This window comes from Enhydra lutris, unplaced genomic scaffold (assembly GCF_002288905.1).
Source record: "Enhydra lutris kenyoni isolate GAN:26980312 unplaced genomic scaffold, ASM228890v2 scaffoldscaffold3, whole genome shotgun sequence".
Taxonomy (NCBI): Eukaryota; Metazoa; Chordata; class Mammalia; order Carnivora; family Mustelidae; genus Enhydra; species Enhydra lutris.
This window is the reverse complement of record NW_019154087.1, coordinates 63,301,679-63,319,525: the sequence shown is the minus strand read 5'-3', so window position 1 is coordinate 63,319,525 and position 17,847 is coordinate 63,301,679. Positions and strand designations below refer to the sequence as shown.

At 39.5% G+C, this 17,847-nt stretch overlaps 1 protein-coding gene across 1 annotated transcript in view; it reads right to left on the bottom strand.

The window, feature by feature from the left end:
- LOC111154298 (SH3 domain containing 19) overlaps positions 1-4,508 on the bottom strand; it is a 49,368-nt gene extending 44,860 nt beyond the window's left edge. Inside the window, exons 1-3 of the mRNA XM_022513808.1 lie at positions 4,493-4,508; positions 3,115-3,157; positions 693-831 (exon numbers count right to left, since the gene is read on the bottom strand). Of these exons, the coding sequence (XP_022369516.1) occupies positions 693-831; positions 3,115-3,157; positions 4,493-4,508 (198 nt within the window). The remainder of the gene's footprint in view (positions 1-692; positions 832-3,114; positions 3,158-4,492) is intronic.
- Between the last annotated feature and the right edge of the window lie 13,339 nt (positions 4,509-17,847).

Sequence of the window (17,847 nt, the reverse complement as noted above, 5' to 3'; positions counted from 1 at the left end):
TGGAAAACAGCATGGAGGTTCCTCAAAATGTTGAAAATAGAACTACCCTATGACCCAGCAATTGCACTGCTGGGTATTTACCCTAAAGATACAAACGTAGTGATCCAAAGGGGCACGTGCACCCGAATCTTTATAGCAGCAATGTCTACAATAGCCAAACTATGGAAAGAACCTAGATGTCCATCAACAGACGAATGGATAAAGAAGATGTGGTATATATACACAATGAAATACTATGCAGCCATCAAAAGAAATGAAATCTTGCCATTTGCGACGACGTGGATGGAACTAGAGGGTATCATGCTTAGCGAAATAAGTCAATCGGAGAAAGACAACTATCATATGATCTCCCTGATATGAGGGAGAGGAGATGAAACATGGGGGGTTAAGGGGGTAGGAGAAGAGTAAATGAAACAAGATGGAATTAGGAGGGAGACAAACCATAAGTGACTCTTAATCTCACAAAACAAACTGAGGGTTGATGGGGGGAGGGGGGGTTGGGGGGGTGGGATTATGGACATTGGGGAGGGTATGTGCTATGGTGAGTGCTGTGAAGTGTGTAAACCTGGCGATTCACAGACCTGTACCCCTGGGGATAAAAATATATGTTTATAAAAATAAATAAATAAATAAATAAATAAATAAATAAATAAATAAATAAAATGCAGAGAGATAATGTGATATTTATTTACCTCAGCAGGAACCAGTTCACTGGGCCTCCAAGGACCTGCTGCAGAAGAGGGGGGAAATCCCAGTCCCGGGGGTGGGGCTCCTGGGAACCACGAGGCCGGCCTCAGGGGCTCAGCTGCCACGATGGTGATCTCTGGGCGCCTAGCAGACAAGACCTCAGTGAGGGTTTGCAGGTTGATAACAAGCTATTGTCTACCTCAAACATTCAAAGATTCCTAAAAACAACCACTGCCTCAAAAAAGTTACATAAGAATTGCCGTAGTCCTAGAAATGACCTGTCTGGCCTGGGCTATCAAGGGAGCAGAGGACAGTCATCTTCCAGGACTCCAGGGCTCAAAGTTAGAGATGTACCTTGAGCATACTCAGCTCTGCCTTGCTGGATAAGAATAAGGGCTAAGGAAGGCTCACACAATCTCTTCATTCCAGGGTTCTGCTATCCAGCCTATACCATGAACATAAATAATATATGGTAAGGCAGAAAGTACACCGGTCAAATAGAACTGCTTCATTTTCTGCCATTATAAATGATATACTCTGACATGATACCATATAGAACAATATCCTTTTCCTCCTCACCCAGCCTCTGCCCCAATTCAAAGTCATCTCTAAGTGTTTCGAGATTGCATGTTCATTTCTAGACCCTGCTATGTGTGTCTGTGCTCCTGGTCAGTGTGGTATATGACTCTGGTAACTAACCTTTAATACTGGCACCACAGTAATTCAGGCAATTCAGGCATGGCTCCTTTCATCATTTTCTTAATCTGATTCTACATTCTCATGTTTAAACTTTATAGTCAACCTCATTTCCTAACAAACACCAACTGTGTGACCCTGAGCAAGCAATCAACCTCTCTGAGCCTGAGTTTTCTTATATAACAAGCAGGGATGATGAGATCTGCCCTGACCTTCTCTAGCACTCTACAGAAAATGAAAATAAAAAAGCACTGCTGGGACGCCTGGGTGGCTCAGTTGGTTAAGCCGCTGCCTTCGGCTCAGGTCATGATCCTAGGGTTCTGGGATCAAGTCCCGAATTGGGCTCCTTGCTTGGCAGGGAGCCTGCTTCTCTCGCTGCCTCTGCCTGCTTGTGTGTACTCTCTCTCTGTTGAATAAATAAATAAAATCTTAAAAAAAAAAAAAAAAAGGCATGGTATTGAGGCACCTGGGTGGCTCAGATGATTAAGCATCTGCCTTTGGCTCTGGTCATGAGCCCGTGATCCTGGTATTGAGCCCTGGCATCAGGCTTCCTGCTCAGTGCAGAGCCTGCCTCTCCCTCTGCCATTCCCTCTGCCTGTGCTCTCTGGCTCTATCTCTCTGTTGAATAAATAAATAAAATCTTAAAAAAAAAAAAGCACTGCTATTATCAAAACTGGGCATATTCACACATTCTCGGCTAGCTCATGAAACAGTAGAACCTGCTTATTGATTAAATTTGAATTGCATTACCTAAAGACCTCTGCTCAAAGCTTTTGTCTAACTCATGAGTTATTGGCTAACAAATATTAAGCACTACGCATGCAGTAATCCTTATGACAGCCTTGAGATAGGTATGACTAACAACATTTCTCTTTTAAAGATTTTATTTTTAGTAAATCTCTGTACCCAACACGGGGCTCGAACGTAAAACTCTGAGATCAAGAGTCGCATGTTGTACCCATTGAGCCAGCCACGTTCCCTGATTAGCAACATTTTAAAGATGGGGATACAGAAGCTAAGAAAAGGTTAAGCAGCTTGCCCAAGGCCACACAACAAGAAGGCAGTGAAATCAAAATTCGAACTCGGTTATGTCTGATGCTAAAATCCTCATTCTTCATTATTCTATATTACCCTGTAAGAAATGTGAAAGCAGATACCGTCTTGTAAAAATCCACCTATCCATGCTTCCATCCATTCAACCATCTGTCTGTCTACTGGTACTTTCTTCTGTCTATCCAGCAACTCTCTCCTCCCTTCACCCTCCTTCCCTCCTTCCTTCTCTCCAACCAGTCATCCAGCCATTTATCCAATTAGTTATCCATCCATCCTGACTCTTCTCCTCTCCTTATTCTTCCATTGTTTTCTATCTTGTCATCCATTTATCTATGCAACATTTACTAAGCAGCGAGGAGGTACAAAGCATTTCTTTGAGCAATTCTTTGAAGCAGTTATGACAGTTCTTTACATATAGCAGTCACGTAATAAACATTTACAGAATTAACTTCAGTAAATAATTATTGCCAAAAGAACATTCTGAGGTTTGTGTTGCTTCTTTTCCCACCAAAATTTTCATCATTCGAGCTTACAGATTAATTCAGGAAATGTACTGATGAGGCAGAACACTGCTTATGTAAACACACTGCTTATGAAAGAGAAATATTTAACTTGTTAACGGGCAGCACACTTTGATTTCATTATTAGCAGAATAGATGACCTCTGTTATAACCATACCTCCTATCTCGATGAAGCTCGCTCTGAAAAGAAGTCCGAGAAGCTAGAGAAGGAAGAATAAACTGTTAAAATACAAAATCAGTACATTCAATTAAGGTTTAAATTTTTATGGGTACATTATTGGAAAAAGTTAGCTGATACTTCAAATCACAGAGGATATCTGAATTTTAACATCCATAAGTAGAAAAGCAAATCAAACTGATCTTTTTATATGGCATAAAATTAATTTTATTTACATATTTGAATTACATAAGAAAACACAGATTTCAAAAACTCCCCAAAGCACATTCCATGGTTCCGAAAATAGTTTGAAGAGTGAAAGGGAAAAGAAGACAACTATTAAATACGAATTGCCTGGTAAGAGCATTACAACAAATGACATGAAATTACAATGGGCAGAAAAAATTTTAAATATCTATTCTAATCCATGTGACTGTACTTTTGCAATAGTTGTTAACAACTCTATTGTAAAGAAAGTGAAAGAGGTCCAATTTCCATCTATTTTCTAATATTTCTGGAATTTTATAACCTTTAAATTGTCTTATTACTTAAATTCAAAGATAATAGTAAGAAATGCAAAAACTGTTCACAACACTTTTATAAACGTGTTTCTAGCACATACTACTGTATACACAGCACTGAGTTTTCCTTTAAGCCTCAAACTCAAAAAACTAGATGGTTCAGACTTTTTCCAAATTTATTTTTAATTAAATCAAGTCTTAATCATATGATCTGGAAAATGTCACATACGGTGCCACACATTACATGTATGTGTAATGGAGAACAGTATTCCTATTTTCAAGAAGCACACTCTAACAATTCCTTTAAGAAAACCTTCAATTACCAAACTATAAAGATATGCACACAAAGGGGAAATTGTTTCCGATATAAACTATTTCTACCAGCTGCCTTTATCTCTCACTAGTAGTCTACTTTTTCCATTCTTCTGACTCAGACGGCTGATGACATGAATCTCTCCTTCCTTCCTCCTATTAACTTCGGATCCTCTCCGAAGATGGAGGCTGCCAAAGCCGGGATGCAGGGGTGGAGGTGGGCGGTGGGGATGAAATCTAGGCTGGAGTGGGAGCTGTGACAACTGCTGGGCTGGTCTATCAGGAATCCTACATGTGTATCCTTAGCCAATGGCACTGTCAAATTTTTATTGAGAGCTAAACCAAGCAGAGGTACGTTTTGTCTCCTGGAATAAGAGAGGACAGAGAGGCTCAAGCTCTGAGTGGGGTATCTGATTCGTAAGAACTGTTGCATTAAGTCAGACAGAGGCACAAGAGTGCTATGATCACGTTACCACCATCGCGACAGCCAGAATCAGCAGACACAACACTATTAAAAAGATACCATGTCATTGTCACAAACGTACCTCTTCCACGGGGCATTTTGGCTGTGCACTATTCATGAGTGCTAAGGGAAAAAAAGAAGGGGTTATAGAAGAGGAAAGGGAGAAAAAAGAAGAGTGAACCAGTTGCCTCGGTTTTAAAGGGAATTCAGGAACAAGACTGTTCTGCCATGCTGCTGTTTCTCTCCCATCTGCACACTGGGACAGAAAAGGGAAGTTGATGCACCACAGTTTCAGAGAGTAAAGAAACAGGCAAGGAGACATCTCTACAGACCACATAACCCCAGTAAAAATAAACCCACATAACCCCAGTAAAAATAAACCCACCTACAGTTTTTACCAACATTGCAAAAAACAAAACAAAACCAAAAAAACCTAAAAACCATTTTGAAAAATCAATTTGCTACTTTAACAGGGAATAATTTTAAAGTATGAATATAGTACTTAAAGGGGAACCCGGGAGTCAATTTACTTTCTCTTAAATCAGTGGCTTTTCACTTGATTCTGCTCCTTCACAGCAGAGGTGATTAGTAGCAGGAGTCCCTGGTTAGCAGAGGGGTACTCCCCCTCGGGAGGGGGCAGAACGAGAGAGAGAAGATCTCCCAGCCTTACTTGTCGATCTCCTCCACGTCCTTTGGGAGTCACTGCTTTCCTCTCTCCTGCTTTGAATTTTTTTTTTTCCCCTTCGTATTCACTGATGTATGAAATCTCTTTTCTCTCTTGATCCTTATAGAATGACCGGTCTTTTTGTCAGTGTTGAGCAAGGTTAGTTGCTAGAAATACGTTAGATTTTCATACAGCATCTCTCAGTCTTCCTGCTAATAAGTCAACTATCCACTTCCTCTCATTCTCGCTTTCCCAGATCAAACAGACTTGGTGTAGGTGTTGCCAGGATGATCAAATTCGCCACTGATGCTCATACAGACCAACATGTTCCTCTGAACCCTGCCACAAACTGCTAGCTACTCTTCTGTGCCTTTCGGATTAAGGCCACAGTTAAAAGTTATCCTGTTGTTCCACAGAATTATTTTCAAACTTGTCTAGTTCATATGGTTAAATTCTAAGTACAAAATAAATTCATATTCAGCTGTTTATAAAAGACAGAGATCTGGATTTGCAATATTACTACTAATAAGGAATCCTTCTAAATTCCAACAGGATCGTAAGCACAGACAGACGCTCAGTGATTATCCTACTCCAACCTTACAGATGAGGAGGATGGGACACAGAGAGGTTAAATGAATTATCCCAGGTCATACAGCCTATTATGAGAAGGGCTGGGAGAACTTTGTTCCTGGAAGCAGTTTAACTCCTCATGGAGCCAAGAGAGGTGGAAGCTAATCCTGATTCTAAATAATTCAAAATTACTGATTAAATGATGATCACATGAAATAAACACATAGAAGGATTATTATAAGCATCATTGCTACAGGACAACCTTGCCAATGAAAACCACAATAATCACACACACACAAAAAAACCCCCAAACTCCCTAACATTTCCTTGAGATGGTATGAGTCACGTGTTTGACATGATAACAAGAACATCTGTAGTTTGAAAGCTCAATGACCTCATAGTCAGGCAGTTTGGATTAACATCTCAAATCTACCTTGTGCAGCCATTTTATTTTTCTGAGACTCAGTGATCCTACCGTCTGTAAAATGGGGTTAACATCTACCATGCAGAGCACTGTCTTATAATGTATGTGAGCGGTTCCAGACTCTCAGCAGGCAATGAATAGTAGCTGAATCTGAATTTCAGAGAATAATTTTCTCTTAAAAAGTTAATGAAAGGAAAAGCATGAAATTCCAGATATATCCAATTATAATCCTTCAAAATCTTTACCCATAATATTTAGGGCTCACAAGAATGACTGCAAAAAGAAGGACCTCAAGACTTGACTGGAACCAGTATCATTATGGAAGAATTTAAAATACCACCAGTAAAGAAACCTTGCTTTTCAAACGTAATGAAGTCCTTCTCCTTGCTGGAGAAGGATGACTAAGTATGGGAGAGTAAAACAGGCATTTCACTGGGTTGAGTAGGCCAAAAATTGTTTACAGCTTTTTCTTACAGAATGGGCAAAAAGTGCAACACAGAAGGGGAGGACACAATTATTCTTCATTCTGCATTTACATGGTATCATATGAGGATGTCTGACCTTCTTGCCTAAACATCCAGGAATAATACAACTAACAAGTATTTCTCTGAGTGTACGCAAAGTAACTGATAAATAAGAATTAAAAGATAACCGAGTTGTTTTTTTTGTTTTTTTTTTGTTTTTTTAAGATACCTTAAAGCAAGTTTTCTTGTTGTTTCGTCTCCTTCCTCTCTGCTACGGCCCTATTTCACCAAATGCCCCTTTTAACGTGCCAGTCTGATCTCTCCATGAATTCCTTCCCCACTGCCTACAAATGTCTCCAAGCTTCCTCATCCTGAATAGTCATGTTCAAATCTCCTCTCTGTTTGATACTCCTCGGCCTTTCCTTCCTCTATTTACCACCAAATGTCATAAAGGAGTAGCCTACCCCAGCTATCATGACCTCTACATATTCTATTCATTATTCAAATTGAGGTGTGGCTTCCAATGTCAGTGTTCCACTGAATGTGCTCTCTCCAAGGTCACCACTGGCCTAAGAGCCACATAAGATGACCTATTCTCAGCCACCTTTGGCTTGTTCTTACTGAAACATTAAGGGCTATTTGCAGTTCACTTACCCTTTAAAAAAAACCTCCCTTTCCTTAACCTCTAGCGTACAGTTGTCTCCTGCTTTTTTCCATTTTCTGATGATTATTTTTCAGCCTTTTTTTCTTTTTGCCCACTCCACCTTGTCTGCCTTCTCTAAAAGCCTTGCATAGCACTGGGGCCTCAAGGTAGAAGCAAGACCCATCCTAGAGGATCTATGGGAAGTCAGGTTCAAATTATAGTCCCCAACAAAGAGGTCCTAAGATCCAAGAAGAAGCCAGCAGACAGGACTCAGTCTCTCCTCCTTAGCAGGGAAGAATTTTGGGGGGGTCATTCACCTTTTGCCCTGTGGCACCCTAAAGGCAGAGCATGGCCTCTCAGACATCAATTATGTCCCAGGATTCTGCCCTTTATCACCTTCTCTGGCCTCTATGTTTCCTCTTTAAGGATTCAGCTACTCCTTGGTTTTGGCTATAACCTTGACTACCCCAAATTATATCTCCAGCAAAAAATTCTTGCCTAAATCAGACCCTGATTTTTTTTTTTTTTTAATTTTCTCTGTGCCCCCTCCCAATCGTCTCCATACACCACCCTGTCCTCAAAGGACTCTAAGGCATGAATTTTCCTTTTTCATATCCGAATTCCCTTCAACACATACTGTGGCATTCCCGTATCTTTATAATTCACCACCAACAAAAATAAAATGTGGGAAATGCAGAATATCCTTCTGTATGGCCACCTTGCAAAATTTTCACTGCAATGGTTCAAATGCTTGCTCTTCACAATCCATGGATATCCTAAATTTATACTCAGTACTACAAAATTATGTTTTTAAAAATAGGGATATATTCTCCTCAGGGTGGTGACCTCAGCTCAAATACTGCAAAGAACATCTAAAATCCCTACCTTATCAGAAACCTCATTTTGAAGGAGGTGAGAGGCTGGCAGGGGGAGCTCTCATGCTCTACCACTTGTCGCCAATTACAGATCCAACAGGAAGAGCTCAGCAGATACTGTGATGCTCCGCCTTCAGGAAGAAGAAGGGCTTTCCTTTTCCCCTAGCAAAACTTCAGTCAATGAGAGACTGTCACAACTCAGCCAGTGAGAAGCCACTATATTTTGAACTCCCCAGTTTACTCCAATGGGCTTTTTGTTTGTAACAGTCTTCCCAATTCCCCCCTTTACTTCCTAAAAGAATGTTCTTCTCTTTTGTTCTGCACACTTGCCTATGGTTTTGCTGTAGCTTGCTCGTCCCAGATTGCAATTCTCTGCTACTCTTGAACAAAATCTATTCTGCTGGTTTAAAAAAAAAAAAAAAATCCCCTCCTTATATTTAAAACAGGTAATCCATGTTCTGTTTAGTTTCCCTAAAACTAAAGGGAACTTTGCAGACTCTTCTGTTAAAAACAATGTAAAAATTCTGCACCAAAAGCAAGTTTTAACCAAGAGGTTTGGTAAAGCTTTAACTAAGAGGTAAGACTGAAAGTATGAATGCACCATTTTGGAGAGAATTCTATTCTGGCACTTGTATGTGGAAGTGAGCCGATCTCCACAGGCATTTATACAGTTAAATAAAAACACTACAGAAACAAATGAATCAAAAAGGACAGGGTTTGACTTTTCTTTTTTTACACCCATCAGATGTTTCTACCTATAGAAAATGGTAAATTTATTTTAGATCATAAAAATTGACCATACAATCCATATTTTAAAAAACAGTTTAGTTCTGTGAGAGAAAAATGTTATTCTGAGGAATGGGCTTATCAATAAATGAAAGTTGAAAAGAAAGTTGAAAAACTAATGTCTGAAATGGTTTATTATTCCTTAGGAGAAGAGGGAAGCTACTTTTGTTGGATTCTTTGTAAGATTCATCAAATACAATCACTTGCTGGAAGCCTAAACCAACATTTAAAATATCACAGAGGAAAATACAGAGCAGGAAAAAACAAACTTACATCTCTTGATTACCGCTCTAATGGATGACAAAGGTCCTTGGCTAGAAAAAGAAAGAAAGAAAATATTATTGTATTCATTAATCCTTTTGAAGAAGAATCTTTCATAATGCCAGGTCATTTCTGGGACTCAATATGGCGCCAAGCAGCAAGTTTGATGTATTAGTTACTGGCTTATCCTCCTTACAAAACATAAATTAAAAAAAAAGTTTTTAAATTGCCTTGGATATAAAATGTTTTATGGGAAATGAGAAGGCTGGTGAAGTATATGTGCAGTGCAAATAAAAATCTGCCTTAAAATTGCTTTCACAGCTACCTACACACTGCATCTTCCAGTGATGCTTTGGACAGCACTTGAAGTCAGGCAGCAATTACACGGTTATCAGAAGAGTTCTGACCCCCCTATATGTCTCTGGTGTCTGACATGGGAATTCCTGTCTTCTCACAACAGATCAAAATAGATCATTTTTATAGTTAATTTGACCTAAGAATGAACAGCATTTCTTCCTAAGATTAGAACTTAGAACATCACCACCTAAAAATGAAAGTCTTCTGGTTGCTTTGAGTTTTGTTCAACGGCTGGTTGGTCCTGGGTGTCCCTGACTGTGTGACCTTGGGTTAAGTCGCACAAATCCTTCCGAGCCTCCGTTCACTCACCGTCAAGTTGTTAGCTGCAAAGGTTTATAACCACTAGTTGGTAGGGCTGTTTTGTTTTGTTTTGTTTTTTTTTAAAAATTTATTTATTTATTTGACAGAGAGAGACATAGCAAGAGAGGGAACACAAGCAGGGGGAGTGGGAGAGGGAGAAGCAGGCTTCCCGCTGAACAGGGAGCCCTACGCGGGGCTCCATCCCAGGACTCTGGGATCATGACCTGAGCTGAAGGCAGCTAGCTACCAATTGGCTGAGCCACCCAGGCGCCCCAGGCTGTTTGTTTTAAATTTTATTCCAACAAGCTGGCCTAACTGTTTTCAGAATCATTTAGAAAAAATACACAAACCTAAAACATTAATGATATGATTTTTTTTAGGGGAAAAAAACCGCCTTGTTTATAAAATTCTTCACTTTTTTCCCTGAATGCTCTTAAAATTTATACTTATTTTTGATCTTATTAAACTCATGCTTGTGGTAATCTGTATAAATCCTCTTGCTGTTTCTTAGGTAGATATGATAAAACTTGGGGAAGATGCAGTAACAGATCAGTTCATTTTAGGGGAGACACTTTAAGAATATACTGTTCCGCCTGACCAAACAAAAACATTACAGGAGGTCATGACAAGGTCATGAAACTAGGACCGTAATATAAAAACATGTGTTTTCAGCAATACTGATTTTGTTATCTTAGATTAAAAAAAAAAAAAATCACATATAATTAAGTTGTAGTATCAGGTGTACAACACACTGATACCACAATTCCATACATTACTCAGTGCCCATCACAGCAAGTGTACTTTTCACCCCCTTCACCTACTTCAACCATCCTCTCACCCGCCTCCCTTCTGGCAGCCAGTTTGTTCTCTGTATTTAAGAATCTCTTTTTTTGTTTTTCTTTTATTTGTTAAGTCTTAAGTTCCACATATGAGTGAAATCATACAGTATCATTCTCTGACTGACTTATTTTACTTAGCATAATACTCTCTAGATCCATCCGTGTTGGTTGGATAAGCAATGCTCATTTTTAAGTTTATTTTTTAGTAATCTCTACTACTCAACATGGGGCTCAAGCTCACAACTCTGAGATCAAGAGTCGCATGCTCTTCTGACTGAGCCAGCAATGTTATTATTGTTTTCATTTTATTTATTTTAGAGAGAGAGGGAGAGACAGTATGTGTGGGAAGGGCTGAGGGAGGGAGAAAGAGAATATCAAGCACACTCCACACTGATTACGGAGCCTGATGCAGAGTTTGATCACAGGACCCTGAGATCATGACCTGAGCCAAAACCAAGAGTTTAATGCTTAACCAACTACACTACCCAGGTGCACCCCAGCAATGCTCATTTTTGAAAGTTCTTGGGGCACTTGGGTGTCTCAGTCAGTTAAGTGTCTGCCTTCAGCTCAGGTCATGATCCCAGGGTCCTGGGATCGAGCTCTGCATCAGGCTCCCTGCTCAGCTATGAGCCTACTTCTCCCTCCCTCTCCCTCTGCTCTTCCTCCCTGCTCATGCAGTCTTCTCTCAAATAAATAAATAAAATCTAAAAATAAAAATAAAACAGTTCTTGAAGGCTTTCTGTAAACAACTACTTGAAAAAATTAGCATAAGGTCAAGCAGAAGAATAACAGTAATAAAACGCAAATAGGTTGGCTGAGGTTGAGGGGGGAGCTTCTGGGTGCAAAACTGGAGAGACTCTGCATGTTAATATTGTATCTGCTGATTCAAGTTTAGTAATTAATAGACTCAAACTCAGTACTTAACAGGCAGGGCCAAAAAAGCCACAATTTCATGCATATGTCGAGGCAGAACATATGGAATGTTACTGAATGTAACTGAATATTACGTCCTTGCTCATTACCACTGATCTGGTGGGATGTTATTATTTAAATAATAATATTGTAAGTATTACTATAATATTACCATGTTAACAAAAAAACCACTGTTACCTTTGTGAAGGAGGAAGGTGAACTGACTGGGGTAGAATATGGGGGTGTCTGGGTCAAAATATTCCCCTCCCAAAAAAGATATGCTGAAATTCTAACTCCAGTACCTCAGAATGTGACTTTTTTTTGGAAACAGGGTCATTACAGATATAATTAGTTAAGATGATGTCATACTGGAATAGGGTGGTGCCCTAATCCAATAAGACTGCTGTCCTTAGAAGAAAACCGTAAGAGAGACACAGAGGAAAGGCACCAGGTGACAATGAGGCAGAGACTGGAGTGACAAGGCTGTAAGCTGAGTAATGCCAAAGACTGTCCACAAGAAGCGAGCAAGAGCCAACGAAGGATTCCCCTACAGATTTCGGAGGGAGTGTGGCCCTGAGGACACCTTGCTTTCAAACTTGTAGCCTCCAGAGCTGTGAGGCAATACATTTCTGTTGTTCTTAGTCACCTAGTTTGTGGCACACTGATAGGGTGCCCTAGGAAACACATACGTGGGGTCTTCTGGGTGCCAAGTAGATGTGGTAATTCACTGAGCTGCTTACTTTGTAAATGTATGTTACACTTCAATAGAAAGCTGGGTGGGGGCATAGATGGGTGGTAGAACCTTGGCACAAAACAGAATTCTGACTGAGGTCATCCTAGGTTCTACAATTCTCAAGATTTACAGCATCATGTTTAGGCTAGCTCTATAAACCAACCAGCCGACTAACCAAACAGCCACCCAACCAACCAGCTAGCCAGAGAGCCAACCAGCCAGCCAACCAACCAATCAGTATCATATCTAAAACAGCATTTTCCAAACTTTAAAGTTTAATGTTCTCCTTTCTAAGTTAACAGGTTCTGTGGTAGAGAAAATAAAAAAGAGGCAAATGAAGACCCCCTTTTCTCCATCTGTATACAAAGCAGAGGCTGTAAGTGAAGGTTCCACTCTCTCTTTTTTTTTTTTTTTAAGATTTTATTTATTTATTTGAGAGACAGAAACAGAGCATGAACAATGGGAAGGAGGCAGAGGGTAGAGGAAACAGCAGATTCCCCACTGAGCAGGAAGCCCAATGCGGGGCTTGATTCCAGGACCCTGAAATCATGACCTGAGCTGAAGGCAGATGCTTAACCAACTGAGGCAACCCAGGTGTCCCTCCATCCATAGTCTTAAAAGAAGCCCTCATGGAAGTTCTCCCTTAGCATGAGCTCAGGTTCATGTCTTAGCTGGGAACATCCAGGAAGGATGGGCACTGTGGGACAATAGTCTTGTGGCCCATCCACATTTTTAGAAACTCAATATACTGTTGATAGGACTGACACACTAATATTTGATGAGACAAATAATGAGTGGAGGTGGGGAAGATAGAGGTGTGCAAGAGGAGGTTTCTGGAAGTGCCAGGAAGGCAATGGAGAAGTCTGGGGTGTCTTATTTATGCATGCAATTATTCAACCATGGACCACTTACTATGTACCCAGTGTCATACCCCAGACTGGGGAAACCCATATGAATATACAACCTCTGCCCTCAAGAAGAATGCAGTCATGTTGATAAGATCAATAAATAAAAAATTTTTTAAATGTGAAAAAAATGTTATACAAGGAGTTGAAGAAAACAGCTGATGTTGGAATAGAGCTAATACAAGTTCTCCTCCTTGGCACGATTGACATTAGTAAAGGACGAGGGGTTGTCCTATTTATTACAGGATGACTGGCAGCGTCCCCGATCTACTGGATACCAAGAGTGTATTTCCTCCCAACCCCTGCCAGCTGTGACAACCCACAATGTCTCCAGACATTGCCAAATGTCCTCTGGGCAGGCAGGGGAGGGGAGAATCACCCACACTAGAGAACCACTAAGTTAATGGCAAAACAGAGCAATAGGATTTATATGGATGCAAAAGCAGGTGACTTTGTCATTTCTGGTTGCCAGTTGATGGTGGCAGTAGTGGGATAAAATTGGGGGCTGGATATGAAAGAACAGGACAAAGGCAATGAGGAGAGAGGAAAAAAGTAAAAGGAATTTCTAGCACCAAGAACAGTTTTAGAAAAGTGGTACTCTGGTATACCAGATGAAAAAAATGAACCTTTTTCTGATGGACATTTTTTCATTCTATGAAAAATACCCCTACGTCAGGTGTTTATAAATCAAGGATGGACTGCACTTAAAAAAAAAAAAAAATGATAGTTATTTCAGGACTACAATAAGCAAAAGTCCTTGAGTTGCTCCATTTCAAAAAAAACAAAAACCCCAAAATACCTTATATGTACTTTTATAAACAAAGCCTTAGGTCAGCCCTGATTTGCTTCTCAAAACAGAAAGCAATAATGCTATATCATGACAAATAATGTGTTTCACTCAATCTTTTATCATCCTATGTTACCTGCTAAAGTAAGGTAATATTATGTAATGGGAGAAGAAAGTATGAGTTAGTAAATAATAGTGTGCTACTGAAACAAATGTAGAGCTATAATACCATTTTAATAATACTTAAATTACTATCATCACCATAATATGTAGAGCCATATCTGATAAACTGTAGGGAGTGGCAAAGAACAGTGTATTACTTGAAACTAATGAACACAGATTGCCTGTTAGTTCTAAAACTCTGATGAACCTCCATAGTTTGAAGTTTGGGTATATAGCAAGGGGGTAATTTCTTCTTAAGAATTAGAGAATAAGGGGGCACCTGGGTGGCTCAGTGGGTTAAGCCTCTGCCTTCGGCTCAGGTCATATTCCCGGGGTTCTGGGATCGAGCCCCGCATCGGGCTCTCTGCTCAGCGGGGAGCCTGCTTCCCCCTCTCTCTGCCTGCCTCTCTGCCTGCTTGTGATCTCTGTCTGTCAAATGAATGGATAAAATCTTTAAAAAAAAAAAAAAAAAAGAATTAGAGAATAGGGAGGTGGGGTTATGGACAATGGGGAAGGTATGTGCTATGGTGAGTGCTGTGAAGTGTGTAAACCTGGCGATTCACAGACCTGTATCCTGGGGCTAATAATACATTATATGTTAATAAAAAATTAAAATAAATAAATAAATAAGTAAATAAAATAATTAGAAAATAAAAGGGCGCCTGAGTGGCTCAGTTGCTAGGTGTCTGCCTTCGGCTCAGGTCATGATCCCAGGGTCCTGGGATATAGCCCCACATCAGGCTCCCTGCTCTCTGCTCAGCGGGAAGCCTGCTTCTCTCTCTCCCACTCCCCCTGCTTGTGTTCTCTCTCTCACGGACTCTCTCTCTTTGTCCAATAAATAAATAAAATTAAAAAAAAAAAAGAATTAGAGAATAAAGATGAGTAAAGAAAAATAATTGAGATCCAACCAAAATGGCTTTTGCTAAAGTTAAAAACTATAACAAAACTGCAAAATATTTCTATTAATACTCTGAAAGCTTTAGGGAAAGAGTTATAGGAGTTCTGATTTCACTTTTTTATCACCATTGACAGCTTAATTATAGTAATTAAGATCTATAATACAACATCAAGTTACACAGGAAGTTTTTCTACTTAATCTTTTTCAAAGCAAGCAAATCATATGTGCAACCTTTATTTACACAGTTTCAGAATAAATAAAGCCAATGCATATTTAAATGAGCTTTCATTAATATACTCTACCCATTATAAATTTGCAAAATGAGTTTTGTTTTTTTGGGTTTTTTTTGGAAGATTTATAAGGGAAGCCTGGGTGACTCAGTTGGTTAAGTGTCTGCCTTCGGCACAAGTCATGATCCTGGGGTCACGGAATTGAGTCCCTCATCAGCCTCCCTGCTGAGCACCCTCTGCTTGTGCTCTCTTTCTCTGACAAATAGAATTTTTTTTTTTAAAGATGTATTTATTTGAGAGAGAGAGACAGAGAGGGTGAGTAGAGGAAGAGGGAGACCAACAGACTGCCCACTGAGCAGGGAGCCCAATGTGAAGATCGATCCCAGGACCCTGAGATCATGACCTGAGCCAAATTCAAGAGTCAGATGCTTAACCAACTGAGCCATCCAGGCTACGCTGTAAATTAACAGCCATATCAGTGAGCATAAAAAATATGGAGGAGGACAGGTAGAGAAAAAGCAAATAGGATGCATGATGTGTCTACTGGAGCATCATGACTGTAGTGGAAAGAATACAGAATTTGAAGCCAGCCAGATACCTGCTTTCATATTTCCAATTTACTTATTTGGTGGAATTATTTTCTTTGTAATGAGGATACTAATGTCTATCTTATGACTTGTTATTAAGATTGAATGAAAAAAATACATAAAATATACAGCACAGTGCTTGGCACATATTAGAATCTTAAAAAATGTTACTTATATTTCTTACCTTATTTTCCAATACACAATTTTGTCTAGTCCATAATTATGAGGCTGAAATTTCGGGGGCTATCCTGCTGACACCAGTTGAGTTACCCTACAGTTATCCTAACATCAAATAACTGATCATTTGCATTTCAGTTGCAATTATTATTCACTACTTGCAACCCTTCTGAGGTTCACAATGCCTACTTCTCATATACCTAATCTCCTACCAAGCTGATACAATAACAAAGCCAAGAGAACAAAACAGACTGACAAACTTTTGTGAGCACTGTATAATCCCTACTGAGAACACAGATCTCTATTCCTTTCCAGCACCCTTTCCATGATGTTTTTCACAAAATGGACACGGTGAAGAGTAGCTCTAGAGAGTTTCATATTCCTTTAGCTCTATTAAACAAAAAAATCCCACAAGTGTTCAAAGATCCTGGAAGAAGCTTTCAGCTCTACTATTAATAACTACAGTACATTTAAAATTAGAGTATGTTGCCCTGTCCTTCCCAATTCTTTGTTTTCTCTGTTTTTTTTCCCCCTACACATGAATGTCTTGACTTCCTAATTAGACTGCCAACTTCTCAAGGAAAGAGACTGCCTTTTACTCATTTTTTATAGTGCAAGTCAGTGGAAAAATATCGTGTGCTCGCCACTCCTGTGAACTCAATACTATTCACAGAGAGAAATAAATATAATTTGAATAGTACAAGAAATCCCACCTACAATTTATTTCATAAGCAAATCCCCCACAAATAATTTTGCTGCTGGCTTTGTTCTGCCGGTCTTTATTCCCAGTAACATCTTGTTGTATGATCACTTTGCTAAGGGTGTCGGGATCTAATATTTAACAAGAGGTAATTTTCATACAAAAAGTCCCCTTGATGAGCATCTGGTACTCAAGAGGTGGAAAACTGGCAAGGTTTGCCTTAGGAAATGGTACCTGAGACTCCAACATGGCACCGGGTTTGGCAACAAACATTGTACTTCAAGTGTCAGTTAATGGAAATTTCAGGGGTGAATCTGCCTAATCACACATTTACATCGTACTCTATCTTTAGAACCTGTCTCTTTATTATATTTAAACCCATGGTAATTCCCAACTAATAAGCAGCACAAAAATCTTCACTGGTGTGCTAAATTTCAAACCATGTATAATATACAATAACATAAAATGATATTAATCAGAAAAAACTTATCTGAGTAGGTTTTATGATGTAGAACAAATACAACTAATTTTAAGAGGAGATATAGGGCATAATGTTTACTCAGCACCTAACGAAGTTGATATTTACTGTAACATGGGACAGCAGAATCTTTAACCTCATCAAATGTGAACACAAAAAAGGATGAAAACTAATGATCTGAAGTGTGACTGTGTTCGATAAAATATACTGAATAAATCAAGGAATTAATAACCAAAATGTATTTTTTCTAGGGTTATATATTTCCTCCACAGCCTTCCTAAAGTGATTTGTAGAAAGAGTTTAACAGAAAACCTAGGAAGACAAAAAGGGCTAAAATCTAATCCTTTCTTTTCTGGATATACAGCAATATAGTAGGATTAAATTTTATGATTAGAAGTTATTTGTTGGTAAGAGGCAAAAAAGAGATAGCATAGCATTTTTTTTTTTTTAAAGATTTTATTTATTTGTAAGAGAGCAAGAGAGAGAGAGAGCATGCGTACAAGCCGGGGCAGGGGGGCGGCAGGCTCCCTGCTGAGCAAGGTGTCCACTGCAGGACTCGATCCCAGAACCCTGGGATCTTGACCTGAGCCAAAGGCAGATGCTTAACTGACTGAGCCACCCAAGCATCCCAGGATAGCATAGTTCTAAAGGGGTATCCACTGTGTGCCAGGAAAAAGTGGGGAGA